At 28.6% G+C, this 23,829-nt stretch overlaps 1 protein-coding gene across 2 annotated transcripts; it reads left to right on the top strand.

Moving 5' to 3' along the window:
- The first annotated feature begins 331 nt into the window (after positions 1 to 331).
- Positions 332 to 23,298, top strand: THADA (Thyroid adenoma-associated protein homolog). Of its 2 annotated transcripts, XM_014430439.3 has the most exons (29): positions 332 to 785; positions 854 to 930; positions 1,008 to 1,126; positions 1,201 to 1,437; positions 2,791 to 3,019; positions 3,093 to 3,262; positions 3,636 to 3,850; positions 5,144 to 5,325; positions 5,898 to 6,073; positions 6,143 to 6,305; positions 6,990 to 7,145; positions 7,669 to 7,923; positions 8,034 to 8,129; positions 9,272 to 9,408; positions 9,538 to 9,696; positions 10,530 to 10,666; positions 10,753 to 10,887; positions 12,689 to 12,824; positions 12,898 to 13,021; positions 13,658 to 13,754; positions 14,620 to 14,747; positions 15,785 to 15,906; positions 16,582 to 16,723; positions 16,862 to 17,047; positions 17,136 to 17,879; positions 17,956 to 18,109; positions 19,404 to 19,624; positions 20,965 to 21,173; positions 23,001 to 23,289. In XM_014430439.3, exons 1-29 carry the CDS (start codon positions 686 to 688, stop codon positions 23,047 to 23,049), a joined length of 5,055 nt encoding a protein of 1,684 aa, XP_014285925.1. In that variant the 5' UTR covers positions 332 to 685; the 3' UTR covers positions 23,050 to 23,289. The 2 variants fall into 2 exon arrangements, with proteins under 2 accessions (XP_014285925.1, XP_014285924.1); XM_014430438.2 differs by having other exon boundaries at positions 20,965 to 23,298.
- The last annotated feature ends 531 nt before the right edge of the window (positions 23,299 to 23,829 follow it).

The raw sequence follows: 23,829 nt of genomic DNA on the forward strand, positions 1-23,829 counted from the left end.
CTGGCAATATATATTTATTTTTTTCTATTTTTTATTCAAGAAGCGAATAAATAGTGCTTTCAACCAAACAACTCATTCAGGTAGACTAACTAAAGATTTAATTTAAGTTTTTTACCGAAAATGTTTTTATAGTTCTTACAAACAATTGATATTTTGTATTAAACAAATTTACATAATCAAAATCTCATGAAATTTTTAAATATAACATTTACAAATTTATCAGTAGCTAAAAAAATTGAAAAGCATACATTATGTAGTGTGAATTACTTTAGCATGTATTTATGTTCATACAATTTTTGGTTACACTGGAGTGTTGACAGGGGGTGTCATGACCAGAAGGTTATTGTTTGGTTATATGTTTCTCACGTGTATCTTGTTTGTTTATGTTTACTAAATTGAATTTTTGGATGCATCATTGATAAAGATCATTTTCTAAGGAGCCATTTATTTATTTCAAATGACACTTTCGCAAATAATCTGTAAAGCTAATGTTTGGATTTTTTTAATATCTATTTAAATAATTAGTTCTTCTAATTATAAAATTATATCTTTTCAATTATTTATCTCCCATTCCTCATTGTCAGCAAAATTTCTAGTTAATACAACTAACTTAGCACTTTTTCAACAAGTGTCACTCATATTACTTTATACTGACAGATTTTATCCCTAAGATTACTAAATAATCATGAATGGATTAACTTTAAGAATCAGTTCTGATAAAAAAATCAAGCCAATCAAGAGAGATTTTAAAAGAGAAGATCTTCAGTTTATAATAAATGCATACAGTAAGAGACTATTTTTAATTTTATTTATTCATCTTTGAATGTCTGACCAACATAATTAAATATTTTAGATAACCAAGATATAACAGTGATGACCAAATTATTGGATGCGGAAACTGTAGAAGTTCAAGTTCGGGAATTGAAAAAGGTTCTTTTGAATACAGTATGTTGTATTGTCTGTTTATTTTCTAAACAAATTGCTTTACTTATTTCTAATGGTTTCAGATATTCAATTTGCTTAGTAATGGTGAAACAGACACTGATTCCAAGCTTATAATTGACATTATAACTTATACATTCCTAAATCTAAAGAAAGATAGTCCTTTACTACAATCGTTTTTAAAGTAAGTCTTTAAGATTTTGAAAGTTTGTTTTTTTATATTCATATTGCTAGTTACAATTTTCATAATGGTTACAGGTTTTTATCTTCAGCCCCTATGGAATTAAAAAATTCTATTCAAGATAATTTGTTAAGACATCTGGCAAAAATGCTTATAAAAACAAATTTAAACTGTGATGACATTGCTAATTATTCATTTACTGTTTCAACTTGTTTAGAAAATCCACATTTATCTGTTTATTGTTTTTCGCCTTGTGTGCATCTGTTACATAAGTTTATCGAAGATTCTCTTATAAAATGTCACAATGAGTTGATGTAAGTATTAGTATAATTAAATTTATTTATTCATTAATTCTCCCTTTTTTTAATATGAATATTATATGGCTGATTAATGAATACTTAATACTCTAGCTTAGGGGGTGATTACTACTTTCACTTACCTATGTATGCAATATCTTGTATCTTTCAAAATTGAGTCTTTAACAGAAATACACGTTTTAAGACCTCCGGAGTCCAGATAACCAAATCTCACTAAATTACATGTATTTGTAATATGTATATGTGTGAACAACCTAGCACCAAAACAAAACATTATAAGAATCTAAAATTACATATTTAGAACAGGTGTATGCCTGCGAGGTTACTGCAATTTTATATTAAAACCGACTAACTGGAAGTACCACTTTATGTTATTGAGTTACAATTTTTTGGCATTTTTCTTATTATAGACCTAATGATTTTGATTAAACCCAGTAAATCAATATATTATTAAGTAGTATTTAATATCAGTTAAGTCTTCCCCTCATTGAAATAGTTGGACAGGACTAGAATGACAAATTAAAAAAAAAAAAAAAAGCTTCTTAAGTGCATTTAATTCAAATAAATAACCATTTCTAACTGTTAACAGTAATGAACAATGGATTGTAAGTAATGTTAAAGATTTTATGATTAACTAAAGGAGGAAATGAGTTTTACCAAACCAGCTAAGAAAAATCTACAGGCAAATTACGAAATCGTAGACAGCCTGAAAGCTCCTAATCTCTCCCGATCCCATTCCAAAGCTTTAATATATATACATTATTTAGTTACCTTTTATCAAACTGTTGTATACTAAGCAGGAAAAAAGTTTATTTTCGTTTTTTGCACCACATGAAACCCATAAATATGAATTATTACCTAAGTAATGAATATAGTTTGGAAGAATATTTATATCATGAATAATTAAGAAGTTATAGAATTTGTAACAACTAATTATTACTGATCCAAAGCAGGGCTCTCAGTAAAAGTTGTGTTATGCATGCACTGTGCCAAATTGTTAGTTTTTTTTTTTGAGAAGACATAATAAAATTATTTTATGGTATATAAAAATATTTGAAATTATTTATTGGAATATGAAAAAAATATACTATACAATGAAATGTATAAAATTTATCCTAAAAATATACATTAGCTTTCTAATCTAAGTTGTTAAAACTATCAAAATTAGTGTAATTGACATATATATGGTTGGAATCTTATTCCAATTTTATGATTATTTAATGATATGAAATCATTATGCTTCCTTTTACTAGAAAATGTTTAGTCTATTTCATCTTGAGCTATTAGAAAAGTAATAAAAAGTAAAAAAATTGATTAATCTTTTGGAAATATTTTATTTATTTCAATTAGCAAGGAGGAAGCACCAATTAAAAAATTATCTGTTATATCCGGAATTCATAGCTGTGTACAAGCAGGCATAAGTCTTTGTCAAAAGTATCCTGTAAATTCCACAAGAAACTTATCTAATATAGCTGTAAATCTTTTGTGTGATTCTGATCTTCCTTTGGACACACGAGCTGCTTCTGGGATTTTAGCTGTGCATACATCAATAAATGTTGATAAAAAACAGTGGTTAGAGGTTGGTTTATATTTTTTAATTATATGATGGGAAACTTTATATGCTAATGACAAATATATATATTTTGTTTTAGAAATACAATTTCATTTTAGAATCAAGAAATGATTTGGGAATGTTATCATTTTGTTCTGGTTTGTTGAATGTTCTGTCACCAGATGATTTTGAATCAGTTGTTAGTATTAATGATACTAACAAACCTGCGATATACATTCTCCATCAAACTGTGCTAATGATTGAAGAAAGGTTAGTATTAAAAAAAATACACATTTAAATAAGTTTTCTATCGTCTGAATCATTTAGTTTTAAGTTGTAGAATAATTGTTGAAGAAAAATTTATTTTATTTTTAATTAAATTATAAATTAAATTAAACTGATATAAACTTGTATTATCTTTAAATGCTGTACTGTGCTGTAGATGTAAACTTATGAATGACATCTTTATTTAGATTTAAACAGTGTAGGCCTTCTGCTTCTTGATCTTTTTTCAACATACACGACGATAAAAAATCTATATCAACACCTACAAATACCATTTAGTGCAACATTTCACCATTATAAAATAATATTTCACTTACTGACTTATAAATGTATTTATGTAAGATTGATTATATTCTAGGAATGCATCAGAAAGTGGAATTGTATTGGCTGCTGCGAGATGTATATTGTTGATCAGTCGTTGTTATACAAAGATTCCACATCTGCTAAACCAACAATTACTGAATTCATTTTTAGTCTATTTGTGGGGTCATATCGATCATTTCATGGATGCTGTTCGGCATCTTGCTTTATCAGCACTTTCTAATGTTGCCTCAATAGGAGCTATCTCTCCTGGTAAGTAAAACAGTTTTCTTCTATATCTCCTCTAGATCCATTACTATCTAATGATGCCTCTTTTTCCTGAGTCTGTTAAAAATGAAAAATCCTACTGTTTATTTATGAACTGGAAAAAACATATTGTTTTTCTAATATAAATAGTTTTATTCTTCTTTCTTTTAGATACTCTTAGAGGGAGGGAGTTACTGGTTTTAACCAAATTTCTTTCAGTGATAAAAAAACATACTGGACACACATTCTTCCATTCGTTTCAATGGTCCCTAGGAGCCAAGAAGAAAAAAATTTATATAATTTTCTCAATTTTTCATATTAATGTTTTTGTACATTTTTAAAAGTAAAACCAAGTTAGATTCTTTGGTGTATATACCATGCATTGTACTGTACTGAATCAACCAATCTTTCACAAACTTAGGAATGGTTTAGGGCCCTTTAAATTATACAAAATGGCATGAACTAGACATTTGTAAACAAATTAGAACTGGAGATATTAAATAAAACGCTAGAGGAGTTTTTCATTATTTGTATCTACTTTTTCTCCATTACTAAGGCATACAATTTAAAAGGAACTGATATGATATGGATTGGAAGAGCAGAAATTTAGCTTTGCAACTGTTGTAGTAACATTGGATTTAGATAAAATCATAAGGAGTTCAGAATGTTCATGTGAAAGCCATAGATTGCTTGAAAAAATCCTCCAATACATCAATTTCACATACTTCTAATTTTTAATTTTCATGAATATTCGTTATCTTAAAAACCAAACTGTTTTAGTATTTGCTAAAAAGTATTTTATTACTGGGAACATCTTTGGATTTTTGTATTAGTAACGTGTTCTAGTAACACTACTTCTTTACAAAGTACTGTACCCCTGACCCTTCATGGGTTGTGGTACAAGTTTAATTTTAATTTTATTGGTTTGACTTCAGCCACTATAGGTAGTGAAACAAATACAGCTTTCCATTGGTCTAAGTTTTAGCAACTTTATTGTGGTTTTTTTGTAATTGAACCCAACGTTCTTCTAGATGTTTGTATTTTTATTATCGATATTTTGGAAAAACTGTTGAATAAAAATATCTATATTTTTCCAACATCTTTAGCCATTACTTCTATATCCAGTTGGTGTTAGTTGCTCATTGGTGGTTGTGGTTAAATCATCTGGTGTTAAGGCAGGTCTGATAAATATAGATGCCTATTAGGTGATGTTTCATTACATTTATTTAAATAAAAATATGTTATTCTTTTTAATTGTTATAAAAATATGATTAGTGAATTTAAAAATTTTTATTACAGAACTGGGTGTATACAAAGCTATTTTAAAAGATTTATCAGAAATGCCAGTTGATCGTCGAAGTAAACATGCAGCTATTTCAGTATTAGTTTCACATGTTCCTGTCAGAGAAATCATCTCCCAAACATCTGGTCTAGTGAAAGCTTTGTTCTCTGCTGCATTGGCCAGTCCATCTTCAAATTATGTAATTGTATAATATGTTTTGGTTACAAATGAATCGCTCATTCTAAGTGACAGATGTCAGTGTAGAAATATATATATTTTATGAGGAGAAGATGGTTGGGGGTGCGGTCAATGATAAACACAAATAAGTTGGATTAACCTATTTTATTGTGCCAACGTTTCGGCTAGAGTTTCTAGCCTTCTTCAGGGCTGTTAGCTGGAAAATCAAACGTCTAATGCATTGCCTGATTAGGCGTTTGATTTTCCAGCTAACAGCCCTGAAGAAGGCTAGAAACTCTAGCCGAAACATTGGCACAATAAAATAGGTTAATCCAACTTATTTGTGTTTATCATTGACCGCACCCCCAACCATCTTCTCCTTGTTCGTTACCCACGGTCAACTATCTCTCATAATTATATATATTTTAAATTGTCTTATATTAACGTTTTGTTTATATATCCATGAATGAAGTTGCCTTAATTATTTAAAAATGTTAATTAATTAATTTTAACCAACCATAATTATATTTATTTAATTTTATCATAAAAGACAATTGTTATTTGCCCATTTACTTAAATATCTACCATTTACAGGCTCTAAATTCCCTTGAAGCCTTAATCTGTCAAGACTTGAAAGAAAGAACGGACCAATCAGAATGGTTTGAACTTTGGGTGAAGCCACTTTTATATTCAAAATTGTCAGCACCTTTAGAGCAGCTCCTCATTGCTGTTATAAGAAACCATCCGCCTGTATTAGAACATATTACTGGGTATCTTGTTTTGGCAATAGATATTAATATTTTAATTTTTTTTTTTTAGTTTTTTTTTTTAATTGTCAGAATAGGGTTGGGGAATAGTGAAGAAAAAATAGATGTGATACTGACATGTTTAAAAATTGGAAGAAAATTTAATCTTTTATCTGGAAAGGATGACTTGCAAACATGGAAAGGCTTGGTTGATATAAGTCTTTTAGAGTCATGCCTGTACCACATTGATGACGATGTAAGAATATATCCTTAAAGTAACCATTATACTTATTTGCACTTGTATTAATACTGATATAGAGAATATATAAGTAGACAAAAAACTCCTTTGGTATGAAAAATATGTGTTTTATACTACTTTTTTATTATATGATATTTCATTGTTTTAATTATATGATTTTTATTATGCAAAACTCAAAGTACATTTTTATAAATTATTATACTCTTTAATGTAACAGAAATAATACACATTATTTAAAATTTATAGTTTCACAAAAATATTTAATTAGTTCTCCTTATTGTAAAAGTGTCCATACATTGAAATTTTTAAGTGATCATAATGGTAATTTTTATGTTCCATTTATTCTCCTTATTTATATATTGTATATTCCATTTATCGTATATGAATTTATGAAATAGTTCTTTATTTTCCTTACATGGGATTATAGATTCTATTTTCAGTATTTTTATTTGATTATTTTTATATTTTTGTGGAATATAAACTAATATTCATCAAATCTTATCTGAAATATTTACGATAAATTTTCCCTGATCTCTCATTTGTATCAGCATTGGAATTTATTTTTACCTAATGTTTTAGAACAAACTGTTTTGAGTGATTTTTATTCTTTGTTTATTGACTAATTATTATATTTTATTTATTCTTTACAGTTCTGTATTTGATATATTTCTGTTTTTTTAGGTTAGGTTATCTTGTTTATCTCTTATTGTAGAAACTTCTAAATCAACTGAAGAATTCACTCCTGTAGAATTAAATCTAATTAAAACTTTCTTTATTTACAATTTATCTACACAAGACCCCGCAGTAAGGCAGAACATACTTGCAGTTTCTAAAAAGGTTTGTAAAATATCCAGATTTTTTACTGTATTTTTCTGCATCTCAATGTACCTTACTGAATATCAGTGGTATGTTTTCTAGGTTTGATGCTTTATTAAAAACGTTATTGTTGTGATGCATTCACAACAATAATGTTTTTAATAAAAATATATCTATTATTCAACCACCTGTTGTAGCCCACACATTGCCATTTTAGTATGATTAAACTTTCATTAAAAGCGGAATTATAACAAAAATAGATTTAATTACAGAAACCTCCATTCATATACGCATATATAGATACTTTGTTTTTTTACACTCTAGACCATTAATAATGAAGTAAGAAATCTATTATCATATATTGGAATAAGTTTTTATTAATATGATAAAAACTTTATAATTATTCGTATTTATTCATTATTTATGTTATTTTTTGTTATTAAATATAAAAATGATACCTGCTGTATATCTATTTGTGTCAACTCATCTTTATAATTCTAAAATTCGTTTCTCCACCTTTTTGATATTTATTTTTGTTTTCTAGTTATTAACTAGAGTTAGAGATAGTCGTTCGGCTTTAGAGCGCAGACAACGAAAAAATGCAAGAAGTGAAATGACCAATGAAAATTTGACTTGTATTCTTGAAGAATATCAAAGATTTGTTACAGACTTTAAAAAAGCCTGCTTTGAATCAATATTTCCAGGATCTTCTCCATCTAGACGGTCATTTGCATTAGGAGGTCTTGCGCTAATGAAGCAGCTTGGCATCTATGGTGATTATAACCTAAAATCTGCAGAAGTAATTATTTTCAAAAACATTTAAACATTTAGTATTTATTTAATTAATTTTTTAAAACTAAATTTGGATTGGTTTCTTTAGATTCTAATACATATTTTTTTTTTTTTCAGATTTTGTTTTCTTGTTTGTTGGATAGTTATGAAGATAATAAAGTGATTGCTAGAGATTTGCTTTCATGTTATCCTTCTAGCTTATTAAATTTTGAGGTAATTTATTTAAATGCACATGTAGAATATTCCTGAATCGCCCACAATTATAATAAATCTTTGGGACAAGGTAGGTTGTAAGGCTGCACAGTGGTTAACACACTGGAATCTTCTTCCCAAGTCCATCTGTGGCAGGAAATTTATTTTCTGTTCTATCAGCCATAGATCAGAAGGATGCGATGTATCAACAAGAAATTCAAATCAACCAACTCTCATTAAACTAAATGTTTGTCCTTTTGCGGTCACTGAATAATATAAGATCAGAAGACTACAATTATGATTTCCAAATTAAGCGGTCATACACTTCATTTAAAAAATGATCTATAACTCATTAAAAAAGTAATTTTAAAAGATGATGACTATGTATCCTTAATATAACATGGCTTTTTTGACATTAAATTATATACTGCATGAATTCCTCCATTGAATCCTATCAGAATTCAAATCTACAATATCAGTCCCAATTGTTCCCTTCTATTTCTCAATCTAACTCAGAAACATTACCCATTGGATTTGTATTCCAAATTTCATATTAGAATCTACATAAATGACTGCTTGAAAAATTTCAATTCTTAAGTCAAAACGTTTTATCAGATTAACATTTTTTTTTAAATATTTGAGTAGAATATGTATTATACTTTTCTTAATACTTTTAAACATATTTATTTATGTTGTTAATTAAACTATCAAAAGCATTTAATTTTAATATTCATTACTATTTTCATAATAGTTGCTTTGTCTGGTTTTATATTTTATGTATGGGACTTTAGATTTTTTGTTTCCTTAACCAGCCTTTTCCTTTCAATTTTGAGTAATTTGATGTTAGAAATTTTATTAAATTTAATATACTTTTTTTTTACTATATGCCTATTTGAATTTTTGGTCTTGTATGTTATTTTGTTGACCATTATGACATTTTTGGTTGTGTTAAGACGGTATAATAGACCAAAAGATTTAAGCTACCCATTTCAACTACCTCATGATCAATGCTTGATGTACTTAATTCAATGTTATAAAACTCATGAGAGAAAAAGCCTGATTTGCCTCAACGTGCTCATCATTTAGTGACGTTATCGCCTACTTTACTTTAGTTAAAGAGGATTATTTTTTGGCTTACTACTTTTTTTTTTTTTTTTTTGTAGAACCTATCACATGTCAATGATTATATTAAACACACCTTACTTCTAAGTTCGAGTATCAGGCCTCCTGACAGTATTTCAGCAGGATATTATATGAGTTTGTTGGCCTCATTTAATGGAATTATTGATGATGAAAATATGTAAGTAATATTTTTACTTAATGTTTTTGAATTTTGATGCAACAATAAAAATTGTTTTATTGTATAGTATTAATTTATAGAAAACATTTCTGTTTTTTGTTTTGATTTTTATTATTTGCTATGTTTTAGAACCCAAAGCACTAGCTATTTTTGTTTGACGTCTACCTTGGTAGCCTTAAAAGGTGAGCTACAGGTGGCTAAAGAAAGCTTACTACGAGCTGCATCATCTGGTCCATTATATGGCCATTTGTTTGTAATCAGGCATATTTTACAAGCATTAGATCTCAAGTAAGTTTAATATTATTAAAATATTTCTAATTTTACTCAATAATTTTTGAAAAATTTAAATTGTATTGATCTTATCTTTTAGTTGTTGAATTTTCAAATTAATTAATTATTTTGGGAAGTACTTTACAGCTATATTAATAATTATAAAAGTCAACATTTTTGTTAAGATTAATTTTCCATGCATAGAAATCAGTTGTAAAAGTTATTTAATGCAATTTATTCGAAGTTGAAATTTAGGTTTCAAAGGTTTTTTTTTTTTTTTAGGAAGTTTTGTTCTGTTTAAGTACTGTGAAATCAGATTATATGTTTTAAAATTTAAGTAAAAAGTACTCAGTACCTAATGTCTGTCAAGGTTTCTTGAAAATTACCAATTTGGATACCCAGTAATTCTTAATAATTTGTATTGTCGAGAGTTCAAAGCCTTATGAAGGTGTGAATATTAGAAAAGTTGTAATATTGGCCGAGAATATTGTTATGGACTCTAGGGACTATACACCATCCCCTGCATTGTACACAGAAACATATGAAATAGATAAGAACTTTAAAGTAAAAATTTAAGTACAATAAAGGGGGAGATTAAAAAAATATGAATAATTAAAATCATAGAAAAAACTTTATGTTTCAATTAAAAATAAAACAAAACTGTAGATAGATTATTGCACTGTAGTAACCCAATATATTGATGTAGCTATGCTAAGGCATAATAAATAATTCTCTTGGAATATATAATTATTTTGGAACTATTTCTTATAACAATAATACATATATAGGAATAATAGATATACTAATAATAGGGGAGAAAACAAAACAATACTTTGGCTTTGATTTTTTAGAGAGATTGGAGATGATATGAAATGGTGCTCTTTGATAGAGGATATAATTGAAACAGCCTTTGAATGTAATGATACTGTTGCTTGTATTGTAAATAATTCATCTCCTGAAGGCCACATCCCAATGGATTTTAGTTACAGTAAGAAACATTTTTTCTTAAATATTTTACTGTTGTCATATGTTTAATATTCTAGTTGTTTTTTATTAATACTTACTTATAAAAAGGTGAATCAAAGAAAGATGGTGAACCTCAAGTAACTTCTCAAATGGTCCTATTATGTTCTTGGAGAACTGTGAAAGAAGTTTCGCTCCTTCTTGGAGAACTATCAGAGAGAGCTAGCATTAAGAAAAATGATGGAGGTAGGTCTGTACTGAGCATTTTATGATTTGAACATATATGTGTGGTCTAATGATCCATAACGATCAGATTTATAGAAAGCATGGAAGATTTATACCATATAATATGCAGTCAAATTTGTAGTAATATGCTTGGTCAAAGACAGCATAAAGCAAAAAAAAAAAATCAACGAAAGGCTCTAATTATTGTCAATATTTCTGTAAGAATTATAATTATAAGATTAAGAAGAAAAAGATTGGTAACTGAAGAACAAATGTTTTCTTTGAATTGTTTTATAACCTCTGTGTATTTAACTATGAAACACAAATTTTTGTATAGAAAATACACATGTATGAAATTGAAAAACAATATTTTATTCACAGTATTGCCTATTGCTAGTTAAATATTTTTCCAAATCTCTGAAAATTTGTGAAAGTCCTGCCATAAAAACTGTACCTACTCTTTTAAGGTAAATCAGACTTAGAGTCATTTTGGTACAATTTGATGAAATTTGAGGCAGCACTCACAACGTTGAGTCCTTTAAATGCAAATAAGAAATCAGATGGAGCCAAGTCTGGCTACGATTTCCTAAAGAATCACCTTAATTCTCTTCTTGACAGGTTTTACTGTATGTGACGGCGCGTTATCATGAATCAAAACCATTTAGTGTTGCCTTTTTGAATATTCTGGTTGTTTTTCATTCAGTACTAGTTTCTAATATATCATTTATTGTCTGTAGCGTTGAGTACTAATGGTTTTGCCAGATTGTAGCTCTTCATAATAGATCATACCCTTGCAATCCTGTCAAACACAAAGCATTGTCTTCCATTTGTAACAATTTAGCCTTATCATTGTCAATCGTTCACTACACATATGATTCTCAAAGCACATCAGCTTTTCATTACCATTCAAAATTAGGTGAAAATTACTTTCTTTGTATTTGGTGAGCATCATTTCACAAAAATTTTTTTTGTTTTCCTGCTGCCTTTCTTTCATTTCATTTGGAACTCTTTTTCCCATCTTCTGAATCTTTCTCATCCCTTTCAAAGGCATGGTGATGGTTTCTTATGTCACATTTAATTGGTCCATAAGTCGTCCTTATCCAACATTGCTTGCTATTGTCGAATATACTGTCTTCAAACTTTTTTAGTCATCTTCTATATTTTTTATTTATCATTTGGAATTTTTTAAACCACTCAAAGCACTGAATTACTGAGAGCATTGTAAGCTTCGACAATCATTGGATGTGATTTTCCAGCAATTTTCTTCAAATGGTAACAGCAAATCATAGTTTCTAGACAATGTTATAAAAAACTAAGCTGTTGTATGAAACTTATATTGTGGATTAAAGAAATTTTAACTTAAGGTTGATTATGCTGTTAGTTACAAGATCTCTTGAATTAGTTCATAATCGCTTATTAACGTAATGAAGTATGCTGTTGAGTGAGCTTTTCCCAACCTTTAATATTTTTGTTCATTTTGATTGTCTATTATCTTATCAATGCTGAGTGGACCCCATCTGAAAACAAATATCTAGGTTCCAGTTTATTAAGCATGTGTCCCTGTGGCTCATATAGCTATTGATATGTTTGAAATGTGGTATGTTCTTTTCAATAAACTTTTGGTATTTATCTTTTAATATTAGCACAAATATGTTACACAATGATTAAAATTGTTATTTTTAATTTAGTATATATAGCAATTATGTTAGAAAGAATTAAATTGATAAAGGATGTGGATAGTTTTTTATATTAGTTAAAATTGGTTTCATTTGATACTGTAAAGTAGTATAATGATTGCTTTTGTATTATTATTTTTTTTTAGAACATGGTCTTCTTTCTGAAGACCAAATTCTGAGTATCGGGAAACATCTTACTAGCCTCCTTGCAGAAACCAAGCATAGAGGAGCATTTGAACAAGCATACATTGGTTTTTCCAAACTTGCTGGGAGATTATGGAAGTTTGTATTGCTAACCTTTTCAATTATTAAAATTAATGATTTATGAATATTATATATATGTATTTGTTTTTAGATGCAATTCTGGTAAACTTCATGAATTACCTAAGAAATGGTTAGATAAAACATTGGATCATATATTGGTAAATGAAAAATTAAGTGCTACTAGAAGGAGTGCAGGGATACCATTCATAGTACAAGTAAATTTTAGACATTTCTTCTTTTTGTCACTTTAGCCGTAAATACTCAATAACTTTAATAACTAATAAACCAAAAAAATTAACAATACAATTTTAATACTTTAAAATGTGATAAAAATCAACCCACGATTCCAGAGACATCTCATCTCAACCATTGTTTGGGAGAATACTTATATAATTTTTTCTGTCTTCCGGAATTCTTTTTATTCTTCTCTAGAATAAAGGATTAACTTGTATTTTTTTAAATATTACTAAATTTTTTTTTTAAGTTACAAGGCATCTCAATTTAAGCAATATTATTTTACTTTGGAATATATATTTTTCAACAGTAAATATCATTACATATTTATTATATTTGGTTGTACCTATAATAAAGTGGTTAGTGCCTATTACTTTAATTTTTGAAGGCATGGATTTCTTCCATTCCTGAAGATTTTGTTTCCATTAATTCTGTGTTAATACACTATTTCGAAAACATATTTAGAGTATGGCTTAAAATGTGAACTAGAACCAAATATGTATATGCAATCATATAAAAAAAAAAAAACTTTATAACAACATTTATTGTAGATTGGTCATATTTTTGCAGTTTAACTTTTCAATTATATGCATTTTATTACTCTGTTATATTTATAGGGGCTTATATGCAGTGAATTGGAAAGTGGGTCATGTAAGAGTCTGCATAGAGCAATGTCATCTCTTCTAAAAATTGCCAAAGAAGGATCTTCAGAAGGTAATTATGCTGTGTATTATAAAATGATAAAATTTATAACAGTCCTAGAGCCAGGGCCGGAATGAGTAATCATTTCAGTAGAAACCAAACTTTTTTTTATCTAAAAACTGAAAAATCAACACTTGTGAATTAATTTTGATGTATATCATGGGACTTTAGGACATACAGATTTTATTAGAAATCAAATTGAAAGTATTTAATGCAATATAAAATAGTTAAAATGATTATCTTCATAGGCATAGTTCACGCTGTTTTCCAATTTCAAGTGCTTTTTAAATATTGCTCGATTTACCTCTCTTAAAGTATAATCTTCCTGTTTTAAGCATTTAATCAATAGTTATATAGGACTGTCGCTCCCTGGGGGTCTTAGTGGGGTAGGTCCGGCCAGGAAGGATTGCCTACCTGTTCTACTGCCTAACCACCCAAACCTACTTGTTTCTGACCTTACTTCTTCTTCCATTCCTTACAATCCTCCAGGATGACTGAAAAGAGACTTCGAAAAAAACTTTATCTTTAAATACTGGAATCAAAGAGCTCTTCTCTTTTAAGGGTCAAATTTATTTTACTTTAAAAGAAGAGTCTTTAAAGCTTTGTATAGCTTTAAAAATATTTAGTACTGAATGAAAATATTAGTTTTTGTATTATAAAATGAACTTCCAGTGGAGTGAACAGGCAATAGTTTAGTATCTAACATGTAGCCAAGATAAAAGAGGCCCAGACTTATACTGTACATGATATTTGAATCGAGCACCTTTTTAGGCCCTGGCTGTAGGACTATATTGTTTGCTTATATAATTTAATATATTTTTGCATGCTATATTTCTTTTATATATCCATCGAATCTGATCATGTATGCAATTTATAGGAAAACTTCATGCATTGAATATTCTGCGAGCCCTTTATCGAGGATCTAGCTTGGGTGAAGCTGTTGGCCCTTACGTAGCAGAGGGGATTGCTACTGCGATAAATGGATTCAACTCTAACACTTGGGCTGTAATTATTTATTTGTTGCTATCATATTATTTAAAATAATATATCCTGAAGCTCTTCTTTTTTTTTTTTTTTAAGAAGAAATGTATTTCAAGTAATCAAACCATGAAAAGTTAGCGAGTAAAAGCATAAAAGCTTATAGTTTTACTATAGATTATCTTACCTAGGTTAACTACGTTGTGTGTATTTTTGGAGTGTGATATCAACTTTCTCAATAAAATCAACTGATTGTTGGTGGCACTTTATAGAATAGATTTTTTCACATTTTTCCAATTTTCTCTCAGACCATTCTTAAAATTTTGATTAAACTCAGTATTTCAATTTACAATTGGATAATCTTGAATATTAGGTAGATCTCATTCTCATTGAAACAGTCTGACAGGGCTTAAATGCACATTTTTCAAAAAACCTTCCTCCAAAGTACTTTTGATTCTGTTTATTTGAAATAATTAACCATTTCACATTTTTATTTGTTGTGAAGAATGGATAAATATGAACTATGAAAGGACTTGATAATTAACTTAAGAAAATAAGTCTTTTTTTTCTGGTTGAAAACACATTTCCAGAAATAAGAGTAGTATTATATATCTATGGGAAGCCTAAGATAAGAAAAATAATATGTTACTTTTAAAGTCATAGAAAGTAATGGAGAATGATGAAAAATGCATAAATAAAACCCAAGTTCTTGCATGTGCCAGTCTGATAACTATTGTCATGTCGATTTAGGAACAAGAACTTTTATTAGAAGTACTTTTCTAAAAACTGTTGAAATTAAAGTTATCCAGTTAAAAGGCTCATTTTGAAAATTAGTACAGGGATGTATTGCATCAGTGAATAAACATTACAAATAGGTTAGCCACTGTCGAAAAATAAAAAATTGCCAGTAACTAATTTGATGGGTTTATTTATTTATTTATTTTTTTTGTCCTTGATCCACAAAAATAAATGTATATGATAGTCAAAAATTTATCATTATGATAACTGCTGGGTCTGGTTAAAACCCACTATATTTCTTATTGAAAATTGGTTTATTTTTCAAGGAAAGAAATTCTTCTACCCTTTTGCTAAGTGCATTGATGTCAAGAGTGTTTGGGGTCCCAAGAGGGAAATCTGAAACTCTCAGTTGGAGAAACAGAATGACAGGGAGACTTTTTTTTCAAAGGTAAATTGGTTATTTTGTTTTAAATTAACATTGTTTATAATTTTAGTATGATTGAAATAACCAACTTGATAATGTATTCAATTACTTATTTGGTTATTAGTGATTGACCAAGAAAAAAAATATAATAATATCCCCTCAAATTTTGAGGTTTTATACTTCAAGATACATAGACTCCAAAAATTGAATAAAAAAATATCTCTATGTTTACTTTTTGTGGCTTTTCTCCTAAACTACAGGGCCGATTTTAGGTCAAAGGTAACTTAACGATGATCCTTTAAACTTTTCATTACCATCCTGCCTGATGATCTGATTAGATAATTTCCTATGGCATCATATTGGCTATTTATGAAGGTAGAAGCAAAATCCTTTCTATCATTTGAAAAAAAAAATTAAAATAGGGAACATACTGTGCCTTGGACTTAGTTTTGGGTTTTTATATTCAACAATAAACCTTTGTAATCATCCAAGAAAAAGAATTATTAAAACCCCCTCAAACTCAGAGGTTTTACATTCCAGGATACTTAGGATCCAAAAAAAAACCAGATATTTTATTTGTATTGATGTAATAAAATAATTAATTCATATTATAAAATATTCTGTAATGGTTTATTACGCCAATTAAGATAATACCACAAACTCTTGAATTATTTATTTTTTAAATGCCTCTCCCTTCAGGTACCCAATACTATATTCAGAGATTCTTTCTCACTTGGAAGCTTCTTCAACTAACCATATGTATCCAGCTCTTTATCCAGTTCTACTTCTTTTGGGGAGGCTTTATCCTTCATCATTGGAAGGGACAGATTCTAATTTACAGGTATGATCTTTTATTATTTCAAAGATTTCTATTGTACTGATAAAATTATTTCTATTATACTAATAGAACTATAAAGTTTTTAACCATTAATTAAAATATTTAAAAATGAATTAAATTAAATAATATCCATGATTACAGCTACTGAAATATGTTCCGTTTATTATGAGATGTGCTGAAAGTAGTGTAATGAAAACCAGAGTTCTTGCAGCTACTGCTTTGGCATCACTCATTGCATCGTCTTCTTATGAGTCACAAATCAATGAATTGATGAGCAATATCTCTCAAACATCGCATGAAAATCATGCCCATGGTTATTTACTTATGGTAAGCATATTGTGAAATAATTTTTTAACTTCAACCAACAATTAAAGCTTTCAAGGCTGCTTATTATTAATAATATTTTTAATTAAAGGTCCTGAAATTGATTCAGCAAAGCAGAACTTTAGAAGATTTTAATTGTAAAAAAATGAAATCGCACGTTAATGAATGGATTGTAAAAATGATGGAATTTTTAAATAATCCTAAACATTCATTTATTGCTAAAGACACTTGTTTATTAGTGATAATTCACATGGTTGTTAACTATTTTAGTGTAATTTCTCATAACATCATTACCTTATTGAAAAATGTTCTGAAAGACCTCCTATTCTTGAACAAGCCAAATGATCAGTTTGGGTGTGAAGTTTTCTTGGTTCATTCGTCAATCCTTTTATTTCTTTTAAACTTTAAAGGCACCAATGTGGAAGAACTGCATAATGCTGTCATAAAATTACTACAATCTGATGAGTATGATGTAATAGGAATGACACTAGAATTTCTAGAATTTATTTCTTCGAATAGTTCCTCGACATTTTGTCCAGATATTCATGATTCTTTAAAGCTGGAAATGAATGATCATTTAATAAAACATCAATTTAGTGAGTCAGTCAAAAAATCTGAAGTGATTGGGGAAATTTTAGCAGAAAAGATCAGAGTCGAGAATCATCAGGAAGACTTAGTCAAATTATTGAAATGTTTCCAATTCTTTCCTCATGCTTTCAGTAGGCTAGCTGAGCAGGTTCAAATAGTTCCATTCTTTCACAATGTAGCCAAGAATTCCCACAGATCTGTTGTCAGTTATGCATTAACTTGCCTCAACAGCTTTCTTAGATTAAAGGTAAGCTGGTCAGTTATTGTTTTATTGTTATTTGTAAACTCATGTATAATTTATTGCTTCTCTTACTTGTTTTTAGAATAATTCTTTGAATAACAAGGATGTAGAATTGATCGTTGATCTTATCGACATTTACTCTCAGCCAGAAGCTGACCATCAGTGTAGATTTGCAGGAGCTGAATTGCTTGCAAACAACTTCTTTGTTTTATTAAACATGTCTTCAATAGAATGTAGTATGTATTTATTTTTTATTAGTTAGTAAACATAGTATGATTAAATTATATTAAAATTTATTTATTTCATTTATTGTTTTTCTGGAGTTGGGTTGTATATGTTGTATGAAATTAATTTTATAATAAGTTGGAAAGATAGAATCTTAAGTATTTTATGTTAACATTTGAAGACTAGACATCTTTAATGTACTGAGTACCAAAAAGAAAAACAAAATCCTATGGATCTAGCTGTAAACTAAATGTACTTAACACTAGGCTACAGGAAAAGGGGAAAGATCAAGAAGAAATAAAAAAATTGATCTTGACCCGAAAAGATAGCTAAATCCCTAACAACTTAAAAGGGGCTTTTATGCCACAATCCATGTTACTATGGATAATACAATCCACATTATCAGTTAATATGATTGTGGCATTATAGGCTGTTTTGTCAATTGCATTTGCTTTTTCTTTTTGGGCCAAAATCTAAGTCTTTTGTCTTTTTTTTTTTTTCAATTTGTCATTGTTGATGTCCAGCCTTCAATTAATAAACATCAAGTTCATTTTATAGCTGAAAAAAAGGAAATAAAATAAAATAAATTAAAAAATGACTAATCAATCCTGGATTGATAACAAGGGATGTTAGTCATTTGAAAAGCCTTATAATAAAGTGATTGTGGAAATTAAATTAAATAGTTGCAATTGTGGAATGGTGATAATTTCTATCAATATTACAATATCCCTTGCATTTTATTCATTATATCAAGAAATTTATTTCTCAAAATGATGACAAATTCATTTACGATAAAACAAGGAAATGATATAAAAGATGATAAAATATGTTGCACCAAGAAATGTCATGTATTTATTGACAAGTATATGAGTGGGTGAGAAGCTTTGGGGTAAAGTGAAAATTTTACAATTTAAAGATTTTTATTTTTGCTATCGACTCGTGCCTGTAACTATTTATGCTAAAGTATTGAAAAAATTGTGAAATTATCAATCATTATCAGTGAATTATTGATAAATTCAAAATTTTGTTACTAATGAAGCATAAATTTGATTTAAAAACAGGTAGGAAAAGAAATTTTTCAAGATTTTCACTTGCTCCTTACGCTTCCATTAAGGCATTAAAATTCTCTTTTTAAAATTCTTACTTTAAGAATTTATTTTATAACCTTGTTGTTTAACTAAACAAAAATACTTAATAATGCCTAGCTAGTATTTTTATTTTAAAAATCAGTTTATCCTTGTGTTTGTGTTCATTTTGAAATCTTATTTTATTTTTTAGATTTGTTTATGTATATTTTATTTACAGAGTTGACCTTATGGGTGTCTGCTGTAAGGCTTATTTTAGATGAAAATCAAGATATAAGAGATATGATTTGTACTGGTCTGATTGGAGAGTACGTTCCGTCAAAAGGATTGGAACTGTTTTTACAAAAGTTTGTTGATGAGACACCAGATATGACAGCAGTGTTCATAGGATTATTCTACTGGGCTGTTGGGCAGCCACTTTCTGTTGAAGATTTTGAAGAGGTATACTTGTTTTATGTTTGCAGTTATTAAAAAAGCAACTTTTCTTTTTTATTTGTTGGAAACCTTATAACTGTTAGAATATTATACAATGAGACTTCTCTTACTCCTATTAACTTTAAAATTTAATGCGTTTGAATCCACATTTTACAGAACCCTTCTGTACAGACTTGGGCATCAATTTTATTCTCTAGAATTATCTTCTCCATCAATGTCTGTTATGTAAAGGTTTCTTCTTTTATAGAAGCTTTACCTATAAATTACTAATTTATAGGTAATAGTACTAGTTGTTATGGTATTTAAAAAAAGTATATACATATATTGAATTTGTTTAAAAATATCATAAATAAGTCGGCAAGCTGTAATCACTTGTGCATTTGATTCTAGTTCACTGACTATTTCAAAAACATGACCTATGCTTGGTGTAAATTCTGTTTTTTTGTAATAGGGTCGGTTTCAGGAAAGCTTATCTATTTTAACTGCATTAACTTATTTTTCAAAAAATAAAAATGTTGTGTTTAAATAGTGATGGTTATATTCATAGAGGATTGATAGTTTAAGCATAGTGTGTATTGCATTTTATTTGTAAAATTAACGAGCTTTTGTTGGTCTTTTCTTTTAAATCTAAAGGTCTATAAAACTAGTCATAGAGTTATTATAAATTGTATATTTATTCTATTATAGTTTAATTAATGAATTATATTATATTTTTGAAAATATTTGATTATTCCATATCTGCAATTTAAATTTGGCACTTGTGCAGATGATAGTAGACTATGAGCTTATCATTGCTCTGTAACCTTCCTAACAGTTCTATGTGTGTAGTTGCTTTACTTGTAATTTTTGTGTATTTATTATCGTTTTGAAGTGGTTTTGTTGTTTCTTTTTATCCGTCTTAGTCGAGGTCAACCCTTAATTTTGCTTAAATCAGTTTATGCTCTCAAATTTATTTTAATTACATTTTTAATGAAGGAATTTCAGTGATTACATAATATTTGAATTAATTTTTTTTTTTAATGATACTTTATAAACTTCCAATTAGAAGAATAACAGCCCTTATCAGTGTTTTTCATAACCCCTACTGGCAGTACTTTCTGTTGGTCTATCTTGTTCGCAAATACCTTAGTTTTACTTGATCTATAATAATGTTGACTATGCACTATATTATTTATTATATTTAGGTTGTATGTTATTTTTCCTTTCAACATCTATTTGAAACAATACTTCCTTACCAAGTACTAAACCCAAAACCTTACATGGGTTGTAGAGGTTAAGATATTTCTTTTTAATCTTCTATTTTTTTAAAATAATTTTATTTTAATATAGAATTTTATTTATTTCAGGGGACTGTTTTTGATAAGGGAAATATTAATTTGAACTATGAAGATTTGATTATAAACCGCCAGGCCTGTAAACTAATGAAAAAGTTATTCAGAAGTAATACCAATGCCATTCTTCATTGTAATATTGAACCAAAACTGTATGTTTGGTTAGCATCAAAGATGAATTTTCAGGGACACAGTATATTGCAGTTGATCAGCAACTATAAAATGTTTGTTAATGATTGCAAAGACTTAAATCTTTTGCTACCTTATAGGCCATATGAAAACCAAAGATTACTAGAAAATTTAAAACTCAATAATATTTTAGAAGCTTTGAATTTGGAAATGGATTTCCTGTAGTATTATTTTTTTTTTTTTTTTAAATTTTCATAAAAGATTTTGATAATAAGAATGTTATCAATAGAATTATTTGTACTTTATCTCAGGGTAATTGATTATTAATTTTTGCTATGCATAAGTGTGGTTCAAATCTAAATGGTAATTTTTTTATATACATTCATTGATTAACACAAACTGTACTTTCAGTATTTCTCAATGTAGCCTCCTGAAAGATATACAAATTTTTGTCACCGATTTAAAGACAGATATTTTTTGTTCAAAAGTTTGAGGGTGAGTTCTCAATCTCATTGCGCACATGATCTTTGGCTTGTTTGTTCATTCCTATCAAATTGTTTTCCTTCTCCTCCACTTATTACTATTTATTCTTTGTCAAGACATGTTTTGAGGTCTGAAAAAGGATATCCCTGATGGCCATAATGATCCTTATGAATGATTTGAGATATTAAAATTAAGGCAATCCTTCCCAGCGGACCCGTTCAACTAAAACCCGTTTTTAGTAAAGGTCCTATGACTTTCGAAACACAGAAAAGTAGGAAGAGGATACTTAACATAGTCAAATCAAGCAATATTTAAAAAGTGCTCTGCAATTGAAAACGGTGTGAAACTCGCCACTCCAGCCCCCCGTGGTAGCCTTACTTATCTTACCTTTAAAACAGACACTTACAATCTCACAAGAGATCATAATACAAAGATATTAAAAGGCGATTCTTTCCGGGAAACCCGCTCCACTAAAACCCCTTTTTAGCGACGGCCCTATATAACTTAAAAAGCACCTAAAATTGGAAAATGGTGTGAATGCCTTTTCTTTTGACAGTTAGTTTCTTTTACAATGACCTTGTGGTCATGTTCAGTGACACTTGAACCATACAGATGCTATTTTTTTAGAACTTGTTCTTGGAGGTTAAACTTTATTGCTCACCCTGAAATTCTTTGGCTCTCCTTTACACTTGACATTGAAATTATGTAGTGTTCCCAAATTGTGCCTTCAGCCAAGTAAAAGTATCCAGGGCTTAAAACTCCAAGATTATGTATTTTGCAACCGACAGATATTCCTCATTTTTGGTTGTACTGAGGACAAAACAGAGCATAACCGTTGACCGAGCTCATTCCCAAATCTTTATTATCCATATATCAATCCCCTCCCTACATCAGTTACTTCAGATCTGCATGGTAGGCAAAATACTAAAATTACCGTCTATATTTTGTTCACCCTCATACTCTTAATGGAACCTAGTTTTCCTATAACTATAAAAATATTACTATCATCTGTGGAGAAAAAACACCAAGATAATTTTTTCCAATAGCTGTTGGTTGATTAAATTAGTTTTTCTATTAAAAACCAAAAATCAAATTTTTAAGTTTGAATTCATTAAAGGTAAATAAATTCTATTCCTGCTTTTCCTTAAAATTGGTCGTTTTGGTAAAATAATATAAGAGATCCCATGCCATGTTTTACCATTTGGTTCAAAAATAAATATTTTGGTTCCTTGATGAATACTATATAATTTTTAAATTTATGAAAATAATAGTTACAGGAAACAGATAAAGATATTTTTAAAGTCCCCTGAAGAAAGTAAAAATAAACTCATAACTTGTAGTAGTCTAGCATGTGGCTTGTAACATGTCATTAACGAAAAGTTGTTGAGATGTTTTAAATTTGTTAAAAGTAGCAAATGATTGCCAAGAAAATTTTGTAGGACACCACCATTGGGGGAATCAGAAGCAGACCTTGGCTGTTCTGGTTGAACAATTAAGAAAGGGATTTTGGAAAAAGAAGAATGTGAATGTGGTTGTCTATTGACCAAAGAGTGAAGATCTTAAAGAATTTCTGAATCCTTTATTTTTGGTTCTATAGAGTGTTTCACAATATAAATACTAAAAAAAAAATTGTATTGAATTTTGTAAATTTGTACTAATAATTGATAATATGTAAATAATGTAAATAAAACAAAAATACTTAAAAAAATATTTTATTTAACTTTATATCAAATTGCAAGTTGACTACTTTTAGTAACCGATTAATTGTTTATTTTCTGATTTAAAACAACTAAATTTTTTTTGTCATATTTTTATGAATGTAATGTTTTTAAGGATTAGTGCTGGGCTGCACCGTAGTTCAGGGGTCAGGCATTAGTCTATCTATCTAAGGTCTGTGGGCGGTGCCGGTTCGAATTCAGCCTAGGAGCGTTGACTTTTTCATTAAGTGGCGGTCCTACAAAATGAAAAACTTGACCCCCAACTATGGTTAGAATAGGTTGGTCACCTGTAGATAACCAGGCAAACATCACCTTTGACATGGATTACCTTAAAAAAAAAATAGCGCTTCTTTACAGTCCTTTAAAATTTAGTTAGAGGATTGAAAATTTGTATGTGAATTGTATTAGTGTTAGAGAAATTCCTTTTGGAGGTATCTACCTTATTCTTCCGTTAACAAAAATATCTAAACATTGATTGAAAATTATTCTTAGATTAGTTAACAGAGCAACAGGGCTTTGAGAGTAGTCTTTTAAAGCTACTAGATGTTGA

This window comes from Halyomorpha halys, unplaced genomic scaffold, assembly GCF_000696795.3.
Source record: "Halyomorpha halys isolate HHAL.00 unplaced genomic scaffold, Hhal_1.1 Scaffold890.1, whole genome shotgun sequence".
Lineage (NCBI taxonomy): Eukaryota > Metazoa > Arthropoda > Insecta > Hemiptera > Pentatomidae > Halyomorpha > Halyomorpha halys.